The sequence below is a fragment of the Terrapene carolina genome, unplaced genomic scaffold, assembly GCF_002925995.2.
Source record: "Terrapene carolina triunguis isolate 2854851 unplaced genomic scaffold, T_m_triunguis-2.0 Scaffold42, whole genome shotgun sequence".
Taxonomy (NCBI): domain Eukaryota; kingdom Metazoa; phylum Chordata; order Testudines; family Emydidae; genus Terrapene; species Terrapene triunguis.
In genome coordinates, this window is record NW_020664393.1 from 31,505,949 (window position 1) to 31,519,395 (window position 13,447).

The window sequence follows — 13,447 nt, forward strand, 5'->3', positions numbered from 1 at the left end:
TACCTCCAATATCACAGTGGTCTAGGACTCTTGGCATAGCATAGATACACATCTTACTGTAGGCTGTACACCACCTGGGTGTAATTTGTAAAGTCTAAAGGGCTGAGAACATAAAAACAGGATGGCAACAGACTGCAAAACTCAGTGATGATTCAACATGGTGATATTCTGAATAAAGAGTTCTCAGCCCTGCTTGTAGCTGTTTCTATCACTTCACACTGACTCCGACATTTTAGGCTTTAGAGCAGTGGTGAGCAACCTGCGGCCCACAGGCTGCACGCAGCCCATCAGGGTAATCCGCTGGCGGGCCGTGAGACAGTTTGTTTACATTGACCATCCTCAGGCACAGCCGCCCGCAGCTCCCAGTAGCCGCGGTTCGCCGTTCCCGGCCAATGGGAGCTGTAGGAAGCGGCGCGGGCTGGCCAGTCTATGTGGGGGAGTGATGCATGGCATTTTTAGGACCACTGCTATTTCTTTATTCATTTCTCTTTTTGCATGTATCATCACTAGGCTTTAGCGCTCTCCTCCAATTGGAACAGTGGAGGCACTTCCCACTTCTGAGTTTCTGTTTCAGGCTAATTCAGAGCTTCAGTGTGTCCCATTTGAAAAATTATCTTCACAGTCAGGAGGGCTAGGAATTTTTATATTCTTTCCAAATGAAAGCTTTCATACTGTAGCATATAAATTTATCGTGGGGAGATCAGATAAATAGATCCAACAGGCCAAGAATTTGACATCTGTGCTATTAATTATAACGTTGATACTATGTCAGAATTGTTACATATAGCTTGTTATCTGAAATGGATAGTGGATTTCATAATGAAACTCTCTACATTAAAAAAACAACACAATTACATGAAAATGAAGTGATTCTGACATGAGACTAGATTAAAGTTAATGACATTCAATTGTAGACTTCTGTTGTAATCTCACATTTGTAAAAGCTACCTGCAGAATGGACACAACATGCTTTGGCAAGTATTCTTAACCCTGCCTAATTCTGTGAAATATTATTCTTGGCAGAGACCCTGGAACAGTTGGTGCCGTTGCTATAGACAATGAAGGAAACGTAGCTTGTGCAACATCCACTGGGGGACTCACTAATAAACTGGTTGGCCGAGTCGGTGATTCAGCATGCATAGGTACGGGTAAATTAAATCAGTTAACACTCACATTTTCTATGATTGAAATGAAATATTGACACTAACTGATCTAGAACTGAGGCTTACATTAAAGCATACTAAAATGAGTCAGTTTATCCTTTTAGCGACTGCTCCTTCCATGCAACCAGAAGGCTGCAGGTGGGGTAGATGTTTTGTACTTACTGTCCAGCTTTCTGGTAGGTCTGAACAAACAGAAATAGGAGACATTCCCCCTTTTTCTGGAAACAGTATGGTCTGGGGTTTCCCTATCATGTCCCTTATACTGTGATACTCTTATGCAAAAACCAAGAACTCATCTGCTATGTTCCCTTGCAACAGGGACAAAATTGCAACCCGTTCCCCTCTAAGGCTCTATTAGTTGCTCAGATGGTGTTTAATCCAGGTGTCTCCCAAAGAAAAGGGTCAAAACTAATGTGAAAAATTAACCAAATGCACCAGATTCTTCTCCCATTTATACCATTGTATATCAGGTGCATCTCCAATTGCAGTCATTGGAGTTTCATGAGAGCAATGAGAATTTGACTAGAAGTCTCTAACATGACTGGCAACTTAAGTCACTCTTATTTAAAGCTTTGACTCTCTCAATAAGTTCCTGTTCATAAAGAGCCATGGAAAGCATGATGGTGGGGAGCAGAATAGAAGAAATGGTATAAGTGTTCTCTCATCTGTAGATAAAGGGACTCTTAATCTATTCTCCAGTGAATTCCTCTAACGGGACGGGCTTGTATTTGGTGATTGCTACATAGTTCTCCCATGGAACCAGAAACTGGAAAAACAATATTTTTAGTAAAACATGTTCCAAACTTGTTGCAGAATAGAATATGGCAACATTTTCAATGCATATTGGATCTTCTGGGAGGTCCAGATTTAATCAAGGGAGGGAACTTGAGTATCCCTTTTTGGGTGGGAAGGAGGAAAACCTTTCACTCTCTGCTGCTCCCCATCCTAAACTCCATACTAACTGTAGTAATCCTATCCTATGCACCTCCAAAGGCCCATGGCAAATAACTGCCTCAGCAGATACAATGGAGATGACCAGCGTAGAGAATGGTAGGGAAGGGAGCCAGTGGATAAGGGGGCACGGAATGAAGTAGTGGTGATGATGGGAAGGGGGGTCAGCAGCCTGAGAGCATTCTGCTTCTCCTGAGGACCTCAGGTTCATCACTCTGTGCTACGTAGGAGGTGCATCAGGGCCCACCCCCCACAAGTCTTTGGACACTATCTGGGGGTTGATCTGCCTTAATTGTCTCAGTGGGATCCCTCAAAACACACCTGCACTCACAGAGCCTTATTAGGCTTGGCAGATGTTAGCCTAAATAGGATTGCAGGAGGGGGAGACATTTTGGTTAACCCCTGAACAACATCTTAAGGCCCCTAACCAGTCTCCTAATGCTTGGCAAGGGTGATGTACTTACCCACATGGAGTCATTCTCCTGTGTCTCCCCTGTGGTCTGCAGGAATAAGGCACCAAATGTGTGACCCTCAAGGGGCCTACAGGAGTTTCCCGTTCAAAAATATTATCTGCCAGGACTTTTTTCTCTCCAAGAGCATCATCGGTGTGTGGCTTTTTTAAGGTTCATTTTTCGGGGGAGGCACAACATTCATAAAAAGGAGCATGCTTGAAACCATGTCTCTTCTGAATGCAAGATTTTCTACTGTTGTGGTTTTTTTGTTTTTTTTTGTTTTTGTTTTTTGTTTTTTTGTTTTTTAATTCAAAGAATTTTTAAAGTATAAGCAAACGATAATTTGACTTTGTTTTCCATGGCTCCTGACATTGTAACTATTAATTGCACCATTCATGAGCACTAGATGGACTTTAAATAAAAAAAAACAGTTCAGTGAGTGGTTGTTTTAGCTGAGAGTTGGGATATCAGGTGGCTGTAGGACCTTAACTTTGGTGCTGATTCTAGTGACCCACGGAGAGGCACAAACACCTGTTGCTTAAATGATGGCACCTGGAGGTCCTCTGATATCAGCAGGTTTGCTGCACTTCTGGGTCAGTGCAGCCTTTTGAATTTACAAAGCTAACTTGGAAGCAGCTCTCCTGTTTGGGCTTTTCTCCCATGCTCTGTCACAGTGGAATCTTAGTGCTGCTACCTGGCGAGCTCTTACCACCTCTCTGCTGCCCATTGGTCAGCACATTCCTGCAGTGCACCTCCCTAGCCAGTCAGTCATCAGTGCAGATCTAGCTGCCTCCTATTTTCCCCACCATCACCCTGCCTGCCTTTCCACCTTTGTCTTTCCTGCATGCCTCTCCTCCATCTACCTGCTATTGATCTGGCTACTATTAATGCTCACTCCTTCCTATTCCAACATCAGATTCGCCATTATTCCTCCTTCCCCCATTATGTCATTATCTTTCCAACCCTATAACTCGGCAACCAACCTCTTCTAGCTGTGACTGACTTCTCACACTGTTGTTGAAACTTTGAGGAAGAAATCAGAAACAAAGATGTCACATATGAACTTTCAGGTCTTTGTTCCTAGAAGCAACAGGACCTCCAGAACTTTAGAAATTGGCCTGTGATTTGAAATCATGCATTGCTTGTAAATCTCTTTTGCCCTAAAGCTTTAGTATCATACTTTTTCTTTGAGCAGGAAGTGGAGGCTATGCTGATAACCATGTTGGTGCCATCTCTACCACAGGACATGGAGAAAGCATGATGAAAGTGGTCCTAGCCCGACTTATTCTCTATCACATGGAACAAGGTACAATCTAAACTTTCCAGTAAGATGAAGGAAAGTAATACTGGAACTAACTGGTTTATGTAAATTATACTCTTAGCAATACAGTTCCTGCCCCGCCCCCCCAAACCGGTTTCCTGGCCATTTTTGGTTGGATTTATCTCAAAGCACACACAAAATAGCAGGACTAAAAGTGCAAACCAAATAAATTCCAACTGTGTTCTTTGAATATCAAGTAGTGTGGATATTTTTCTTCCATTATGTTTTAGATACAGCATCATAATATATCATTATTCATATAAATTATTTTATATTTAACTGAAGCTTTCTTTTACAATTTTAAGTAATTTCATGAGCAGAGAATTGGAAAAATGCAAATGCAAGCAAGTATTAGTAAAATCAAAAAGAGTACAAATAAAGGAAAGTGCAAAGCTTCCATAACACAAGAACCTTAGAGACTCCACAAGTTCTAACAATTCATAGGACTGAATTGCTTGTAGCAATAGAAATTTTACAACCTTTTTCTCTCTATTAAAAAAGGAATTCATATGTCTGCATTTTAGTTTTGCTTTGGAAAGTGTACTAAACTGTATGTTAAGTAGACCAAGTGCATATGTGGTAAACAGCTGGCATGGAGTGTCTCATCTGACTGTAACACAATCTAACTGTGGATGACTCTTTAAAGCTTTACCTTCATCAGTTAGGATGTCATCCAAACCCTTGATTATATTACAGCCTGTAAACAGTCAGACAACATACTTGTACTGCATGCAGTTACAGAACCATTAATGTAGACATCACTGCTAATTTTAGAAAGCTATGGTTTGCAAGTATTAATGAGCAATAACTTTTGATACTCTTACTGGAATATGAATTACAGTAAACCATTTTTCATTTACATTCCTATTCATAAGAGAAATGTGAAACAAGAAGGCAAGTAGCAGCTGAGAAGATTTCTGTAACTGCTACATGTTTTGTGGTCCCAACATACGCTATTCATGGTTCATTCTTAGCAGAGCCAAGAGAAAATATCAGTATAAAATATAATACTCCGTACAGATTATTCCCCAAAGCCCTGACATGCCACAGCCCCACCTCACTGTCCTATTTCACTGGAGTTCATTCCTTTCATAAATGGCCTCCCAATCTTAAATTTAAAGAATTGAGCCAGGTTCTTTTCTCACATACCCTGGTTTTACATTGGAGTAACTCCATTGTTTTCAGTGGAGTTGCACCTGATTTACACTAGCCTGAGAGGAGAATCACACTAAAACCCTTTTTAAACATTTCTAAATTTCTTAGTGTGTAGAAATCCTTTCATTGTTAGCTTGCCGCTATTCAGCCTTCCCTGAAATGTTGAGGAGCAACCCAGCTTCCAGGCAAAGACCCCAGCAAATAAGCAATTCCTCAGCATTTCAAGAAAGGGCCAAAACTCCTATCGTTATTTCTACTTTGAGCACTTGAGCTGCCAATAGAAGCAGAATATTTAAGAACCGTAAAATAAGCCTGCGCGCACACTTAGGGAAAAAATTTCAAAAGTGCCTAAGTGACTTAAGAGCCTATATGTCATTGAAAGTCAATGTGATATAGGCTCCTAAATGCTTAATTTATTTTTGAAAATAGGATTTAGACTACTAAAAATAGGAAACAAGTGTTTTAGAATACCAGTGTTGCATATAATGCATCCATGAAGTGTTAAGAATGGCTGGCTCTCCCTTAACATCTTTCATTTGGGGAGAGTCTTATTTCTGTTTCCTCAATATTTGAAGGAATGTTTTGAGCAGTGTGTTTAATTAGTTTCCTCCATTTTGCTGGGTGCCAAGTATTACAAGTTCACGTAAGTTCTTCTTGTCATATATAATCTGTGACTTGTTTGGAAAAAATCTTTAACAGCTATTGGAATTTCTGCCTTATGGTGGCAGCTGTTGCCTTGGTGAAAAGTCACGGGTTGAAATCCTGATCCTGTTGAAGTCAGTGGCAAAACTCCCATTGACTTCAGTAGTCAGGATTTTGCCACAATGTTAGAGAATGGATTCCCAACTTGCAGTGGCAAAGATTGTGAATAGTTTCTATTATGGTTTTTTTTTTTTTTTTCACAGAAAGTTTGAAGGAAGGCTAATGCATATAGTCAGTAGTTTATATAAATAATACATATACACACACGGACACAAACAATTTAACATCACAGCTGCTTTAGTTCACAGTATTAAGACCAAGCACTACAGCATTTCTGGAGACAAATGAAGGGTACAGCTTGTGAACAAGGACATAACTGTCCTTAACAGACTTCTGTGTAGGACAAAGTGTTCTTCAATTTGTTTATAAAGTGCTCTCATTAGTAGGGATTGAGTATGGTAAAGGATCTTGGCTGTTGGTGTCATCAGTGCATAGTCCGGTAACAATATGAAGGCTAATAGCAGATCCTGCCCAACAATGGCTGCACCCACAGTGGCATCAGCGTCCACATTACCAAAATTCATCACAAACCGAATTCACACTCTGAGCTCCTCAGGGTTCATTGGTCTAACTTTGTAGGGGTTCCCACAGTGACCTTTCAGTTCAATTCTCCATGCATTCTCTCTTAGGCCTGGTCTACACTAACCCCCCAAGTCGAACTAAGGTACGCAACTTCAGCTATGTGAATAACGTAGCTGAAGTCGACATACCTTAGTTCGAACTTACCGCGGTTCAGACGCGGTCCACACGCGGCAGGCAGGCTCCCCATCGACTCCGCGGTACTCCTCTCGCCGAGCTGGAGTACCGCAGTCGACGGCGAGCACTTCCGGGATCGATTTATCGCGTCCAGACCAGATGCGATAAATTGAACCCGGAAGTTCGATTTCCAGCCGTCGAACTAACCGGTAAGTATAGACCAGCCCTTAGGGTCTTGGCTGGCTGGTTCTTCCTCACATGCTCAGGGTCTAACTGATCGCCATATATGGGGTTGGGAAGGAATTTTCACCCAAGTCAAATAGGCAGTGAGCTTGGGTTTTTTTTTTGTTTGTTTTTTTTTTTTTTTTTTTTTTTTTTTTTTTTTTTTTTTTTTTTTTTGCCTTCCTCTTCAGCCTGTGGGTGTGGGTCACTTGCCAGGATTATCTAGGTATATGTCAATCATTTCCCTGCCATTGTGGGGGGCCTCAGGCATGGTGCACTTCAATCCCTCCTATTCTCTGCCTGTGGCTTGTAATAGTCTAATCTCCTAAGGGCTGTGATACTTTAGTCTACTTTCGGTTGTTGGGTTTTGAGTGGGTGCTGGGGAGGTTGGTGGCCTGTCATATATAGGAGGTCAGACTAGATGATCTGATGGTCCCTCCTGGCCTTAAACTCTCACTCTGTGAATTATTGTGAGTGTTTGTCATAAGTGTATTAGATAGAAATTCCCTGGCAGGCCGCTGCTAGTGGCACGTTTGCAGATTGCCAACAGTGACCACCACCACCCTTCAAAAATGTCCCATTATGTGTCACTGAACTACAAAGTTCACCAGATATGCTAGATCAAAAAGACTAAAACCTCAGAATAATGGGAAGCTACATATTACTACAGCATAGAAGCTATTTGCAGTTGTTCACATTCCTCCCATAAACAAAGCATTTTCCAGCCATTGCACTTGTAACTTCTTGGGCATTCAGTAAATGAAATATAGAGGGCCTGGTTCTGCACAGAGTGAAATCTGAAGAGAACTTTGTCATTGACTTCAATAGGACCAGAAGCAGATACTACATGATCATCACTCTTCTGTGTTCTTGTTTTCAGGAATGTCACCGGTGGATGCTGCTGACACTGCATTGAATTATATGAAAACAAGAGTGGGTGGATTAGGAGGTGTCATAGTTGTCAGCAATTCAGGGGGCTGGGCAGCAAGGTTCTCCACCAAGCAGATGTCTTGGGCTACAGTGAAGGATGACCAGTTGCAGTATGGCATTTACACAGGGGAGATACATACGAGCTCTGTTGCAGAAGCACTTGAGTCCAAGTAATTCTGGGGATGAAGAAAAGTGGACGGTACAGCAGGACAAAGATCTCAGTCTTCATGGGGAGCAGTGAAAATTGATGTTATCTTTCTAAAAAGATTTACCCTCTATTAAATAGTCCCAGAATTCACCACTTTTTACAAGCAAACTGAAACCCAGAAGCACTGGGCTTAAAGATGATGGATGTGGATATAGTGATCAATTCAATGTCTCTAGAAAGCACCAGGGCTGGTGTCCTCTTTTCAAAAACCAGATAGCGTATAGGCGTGTACAAGGGCATCCCCTCATGTCTGGGCTGACTCTCTTCTAGCACCCTCTGCCGACAGTTGCTCAAGCCCTGTAGTGATCTGCCTCTTCTTGTGACTCAGCCTCTCCAGCCAGGTCCCACCCCTTTTAGGGTAGTGAAGTCCAACAGATAATCCAATGTCCTTACAAAAGGTCTTCAGCCCCGATTCTGGCCTACTGTGCTCCTTAGAGCTGCTTATCTCAGGGCTGTCAAAAGTCCTTTTCCACTTGTATCAGGGGTTTCATGCCATCTTCTCTGGTGGCTAGCAGGGGAACCCAGGTCCTCCCACTATACTAGGTTCCAGTCCAAGGACCCTACAACCAGCAGCCAAAGTCTACCATGTCAGACTCTTTACTGCTGCCTCTCTGGACTTCTTCCTACCAAGTCTGCCAGCAGGTCTCTCTCACAACCTCTCTAAATTCACCCTCCTTTCAGGGCCAGATCTTCCCCCTGGAATCCGCCAGTAAATCTCATACCAAGTGTACAATTTAACTCATCTTCACTTTTCATCCCTCCTAAGTTTCCCTTACACAGTCCCTCAGTTAACCACCTGCCAGAGCTCTCTTTCTGGAAGTCCAGATCCTGCCCTTTTATCAGAGCTCACCACACTGAAGCTTGTTCAGTCCTAGTGGCTGCACTGTCTCTCACCTGGCCTCTTGCTAAACTTCTCTACCCATAAGAGGGTTCCAGGGCCAACCTTCTTCCTAGACTTCCTCCTCGACCCTCAGGGTCTTGCTACTCTCTTATACCTGAGGAGTGAATGCAAAATTCTTTTCTCTCTCCCCGAAACCATCTTCTTTCTTTTTTCTATCTGCTTCCTGTTTTATGGTGCAGCAGCCTCAGCCTATGAGGCTATGACTGCCACCTACAGCAGTTTTTGCATAAGCAAAATCTATATCCTCTCACCCAGTCCTGTATCCTTAAAAAAATCAAATTCTTTTTTAATACTACCCCACTTTCCCAGTACTCAGACTATATTCGTTCACCTTGGGTGCGTCTCAGTTCTTCATAAAGAATTTTTCTTTCTATGTAACAGCCCCTGCATTGCCACAGCAGATGATTAACTGTTTCTTGAACTTTGCAGGTGTCCATAACCCATTTTTGTGCTTGTTTAGTAAATATAAATTACCATTCAGATCACAGTGACCTGTTAGCCCTCTAAATGTATAGTTACTTCACTTCTTCTATCATAGCTATTAAGTATACCATTTTCCTCAAGTTTAGGACATATTTCATAGGACCTTTGTCCTTTTTTTCCTCTTTGGTCCATAATTCTTGACATTCCCTCTTAAGTTCTCTCTTAACCAAACTTTTGAAGTCCTGTATACTCAGAGGGCTCTTTATGTCAATCTCCTCATTTTAAGGCATTTTTCACTGCTTTATCTGCCATTTTGTTGCCCAGTATCCCAGCAAGCACTGCAATCCACACTATTATGATAGGTATACCCAATTGTACTCTCTTTAGTTAAGAATAATTGATTGAACCAGTCCTGCTTTCCGAGGCTTCCTTTCTAATCACCATTATACTTGATATACCTGTCATAATGGCCACAAAATTGGATAGTCTCATAGGTCTCTTAATTTCAGATTCAGGGATACAAAAGGCCCTTCCCAAACTGTATTCTCATCTCTAGAGCAGTCAGTATAGGTTTGGCAATGATGACCCCATTTGCCATGTATAAACTTGTAAATTATAGCCGTCTTATTTGATGGTGCTCTTACCTTTGTTGTATCATATAATTTCAAATCCACAACTGGGGAGAAAACCATCCTGCTATAGTTTGATTTCCCATGACTAAGGATTTTAATTTCTTCCAGACCTTCCTTTTAACCCACCTTTTGACCCTGTTTGCAGGTGGGAGTTTGTGTCTACTTAATTCCCAACTGTCCTCATATATTTGTTTAGTACTCTTATCTTTGCTATTTCCATTAACCTTAGCTCAAAAGATTAAATCTAACAATTTCTACCTTAAATTTATAGGCATTTCTCAGGTTGCTACCTGCAGCACACATGAGAGTCCAGAGTCGTAATACTCGCACAACATGTGATTCACAGAGCTTGGGCTTGGATCAGCTCTGAATTTTTTTTCTTTTTAGTGTTGATTGTAGAAGTTGAATTAAAGTCTTGGTATCCATAATCTATAACTGGTGTTATTAATGTCCTTTACAGCATCAACAGTTTGTTCTTATCTGCACCCCTAGTTGTTCCCAGCAATACTTTTAAGCACATTCATCCTATCTTTACAGTTAATTTTGATTTTTATCTATAACCCTTCCAGGTTAGTTTATTGAACATAACTCTTAAGAATGTTAACATTTTGGGGAGAGGGAGAGGGAGAGAGGGAGAGGGGGAGAGGGAGAGGGAGAGGGAGAGGGAGAGGGAGAGGGAGAGGGGGAGAGAGAGAGATTGATTCTGTTCTTCCCCAGTCTTACGTTTTGGTGAAGATCATTCCCGTTGTTTGGGCAAGTGAGAACCTAAATCCCCAAGTATCTCCCCATTCTGAAATTCCCGAGTGCCTCATTGGTTCTCTCCACATCTATCTTAAGTCTTCTATATTTGGCCCATATATCACAGTGATCTGCAAATAGACTAATACCTATTCCTGCCTGTATACTCTCTGGGAGATCATTAATAATAATGTTAAACAGGGTTGGCCTGATAACACTCCCCTGTGAAATGCAATTAGTAAATTTATAAATATTTGACAAACCTGCCCCCACCTGACTTGTATGGTTCTACCACTTAAGCAGTCTCTTATCCACCAAAACATTCTTCCTCTTACTCCAACTGTGGCTACTTTCTACATCAAGCTTCCTTCCATAGCATGTCATATGTTTTTCAGTGTCCAAAAAGACAGCTATCAAAATCTGTTTTGTATTTGTTTCTAATCTTACAATATGATCAACTATGCATCTTCCATTCCTGAAACCACTTTGTACACAGTTTATAATTTCATTTTTTCCAAGTATGCTACTAATCTCTCATTTATCAGTCTTTTCATAATGTTGCCCACACCGGATGTGAGAGATCTATATGCATCATGTCTTTGTATAGTTTGCCAGGTTTTCCTATCAGTATAACCACCGCTTGATTCCATTCTGCTGCTAGTATTCCTTTTCCTCATATATACCATAATTTCAATAAAATAAACTCTTTTCCGGTAGGTGCTTAGCATTGCATTACATATGCTATTCTTACTTGGGATACTGCATTTTTACTTTTGCCTTTAGCATTTTTGAGTTCTTGTACGCTGAAATTTTCATTCAGTACATCATCTTTATATTCTACCCTGTCATGTGATTGCTCACAATTTTCTTCAGCAAACATTTTTTGTTCATCAAACTCCTTTCTTTGCTTTGTATCACCACTAACTTTTTTTGGAACTCTTTTACTAAAATATTCATTTTTCCTAAGTTAGAAATGTCAACATTATCATTTACTATAAGACCATGTATAAATTTGTTTTTACTCCATATCCCATTCAGTCCTTTAACTTAAAGACTAACCAATTTATTTTGGCATAAGCTTTCATGGGTCAAAAACCACTTCTTCAGATGCATGGAGTGAAAATTACAGATACAAGCATAAATATACTGGCACATAAAGAGAAGGGAGTTACCTTACAAGTGGAGAATCAGCGATGACAGGGCCAATTTAGTTAGGGTGCATGTTGTCCACTCCCAATAACTGATGAGGAGATGTTAATACCAAGAGAGGGACAATTGGTTTTGTAGTGAGCCAGCCCCTCCCAGTCCCTATTTAAAAGACATAATAAGAATAAATGGACACAAATCAGACATCCGGAATGGTAACATACAAAAGCCAGTAGGAGAACACTTCAATCTTCCTGGACATTCAATAACAGATTTAAAAGTAGCCATCCTTCAACAAAAAAAAAACTTCAAAAACAGACTTTGAAGAGAAACTGCAGAGTTTACAATTCATTTGCAAACTTAACACCATTCCTTTTTGGCTTGAATAGGGACTAAGAGTGGTTGGCTCACTACAAAAGCAATTTCCCCTCTCTTGGTATTGACACCTCCTCATCAGTTATTGGGAGTGGACAACATCCACCCTGACTGAATTGGCCTTGTCATCACTGATTCTCCACTTGTAAGGTAACTCCCGTATCTTTGTGTGCCAGTATATTTATGCCTGTATCTGTAACTTTCACTCCATGCATCTGCAGAAGTGGTTTTTTTACCCACAAAAGCTTATGCCCAAATAAATCTGTTAGTCTTTCAGGTGCCACCGGACTCCTCGTTGTTTTTGTGGATACAGACTAACACGGCTACCCCTCTGATTTGTTTTTTAACTTGTTTATGTCTCTGAAACCTTGGAATCTTTGTTCATTTTCTCACAATACTCTCGCCAACTCTCTTCGCATTTTTAATCATTCTTTGCGCCATTGCTTTATATCTTTTATAGTTCATTAAGTCCTTGCTATTCATTGTATTGTTTGCTTGTTTATATATTTGCTTGTTTGTATATACTTCTTTAATTGCTGCTAGACAATCTTCATTCTACTAGGGAACTTGATTTCTGAGTTTCTGGCAGTTTGGTGTTTTACATATAGCTAGGTGGGCTGCTGTTACAACTCCCTTTATTGTATTATCATGAAATTCCTCTAGATTATCACTGATACAATTGGATATTAGATATTCAGCATACTTACTGTTAAAGTCCCCAGTTTGCCTTTCTAAGGCTCTAGTTAGGAATTTCTTAAGTGTTTTCAACATTACCTTGGCCTCGCTATAGATTTCCCAGCTGCATTTACATTCTATATTGCGTTTTGCTATTCTCAGATCTAAACATAAAAAGGTTCTATCCACAGAATTAAACCTAGTAGGTGCTCCAGTATTGAGCAATACCAGGTTGTGCAGTTCAATGAACTGTTCCAGGCATTTGTCGCTATAATCAGTTTTCCTGCTTCCGCACAATTCATTATGGCTATTAAAATCTCCACAAATAATATCCAGGCCTTTGACACCCTTAAGTAACTCTTCCAATTCTAGATTGTCTAGTTGTTGTTTTTTTTTAAGACTGGTTGTAAACCTTATTGATTTGTGTAAGGCAGTGCTATCCTGCAGAGGAATCTCAACAGCATTGTACTCAAAACTTATGTTCTGTACATTTGTCAGTGGTTCCCAAACTGGGGTTCGCAAACTCCTGGGGGTTCGCAGAACGTTACAGGGGGTTTGCCAGAAAAATTTCTCTAATGGCAGCCAGAGAACCCCAGGCATTGGAGGCAGCAGGTGGGACCCGGTTGCAGGGCAGACAGCCCGAGCCCCAGGGAGAGCGGGGCTGGGCAGTTTGGGCTGGCAGCCCGAGCCCTGCCCC

General features: G+C 41.0%; 1 protein-coding gene across 1 annotated transcript in view; it reads left to right on the plus strand.

Moving 5' to 3' along the window:
• Positions 1 to 10,414, plus strand: part of ASRGL1 (asparaginase and isoaspartyl peptidase 1) — a 28,959-nt gene extending 18,545 nt beyond the window's left edge. The window contains exons 5-7 of the mRNA XM_024193830.2: positions 1,024 to 1,142; positions 3,762 to 3,872; positions 7,603 to 10,414. Of these exons, the coding sequence (XP_024049598.1) occupies positions 1,024 to 1,142; positions 3,762 to 3,872; positions 7,603 to 7,826 (454 nt within the window). The 3' untranslated portion in view covers positions 7,827 to 10,414. The remainder of the gene's footprint in view (positions 1 to 1,023; positions 1,143 to 3,761; positions 3,873 to 7,602) is intronic.
• The last annotated feature ends 3,033 nt before the right edge of the window (positions 10,415 to 13,447 follow it).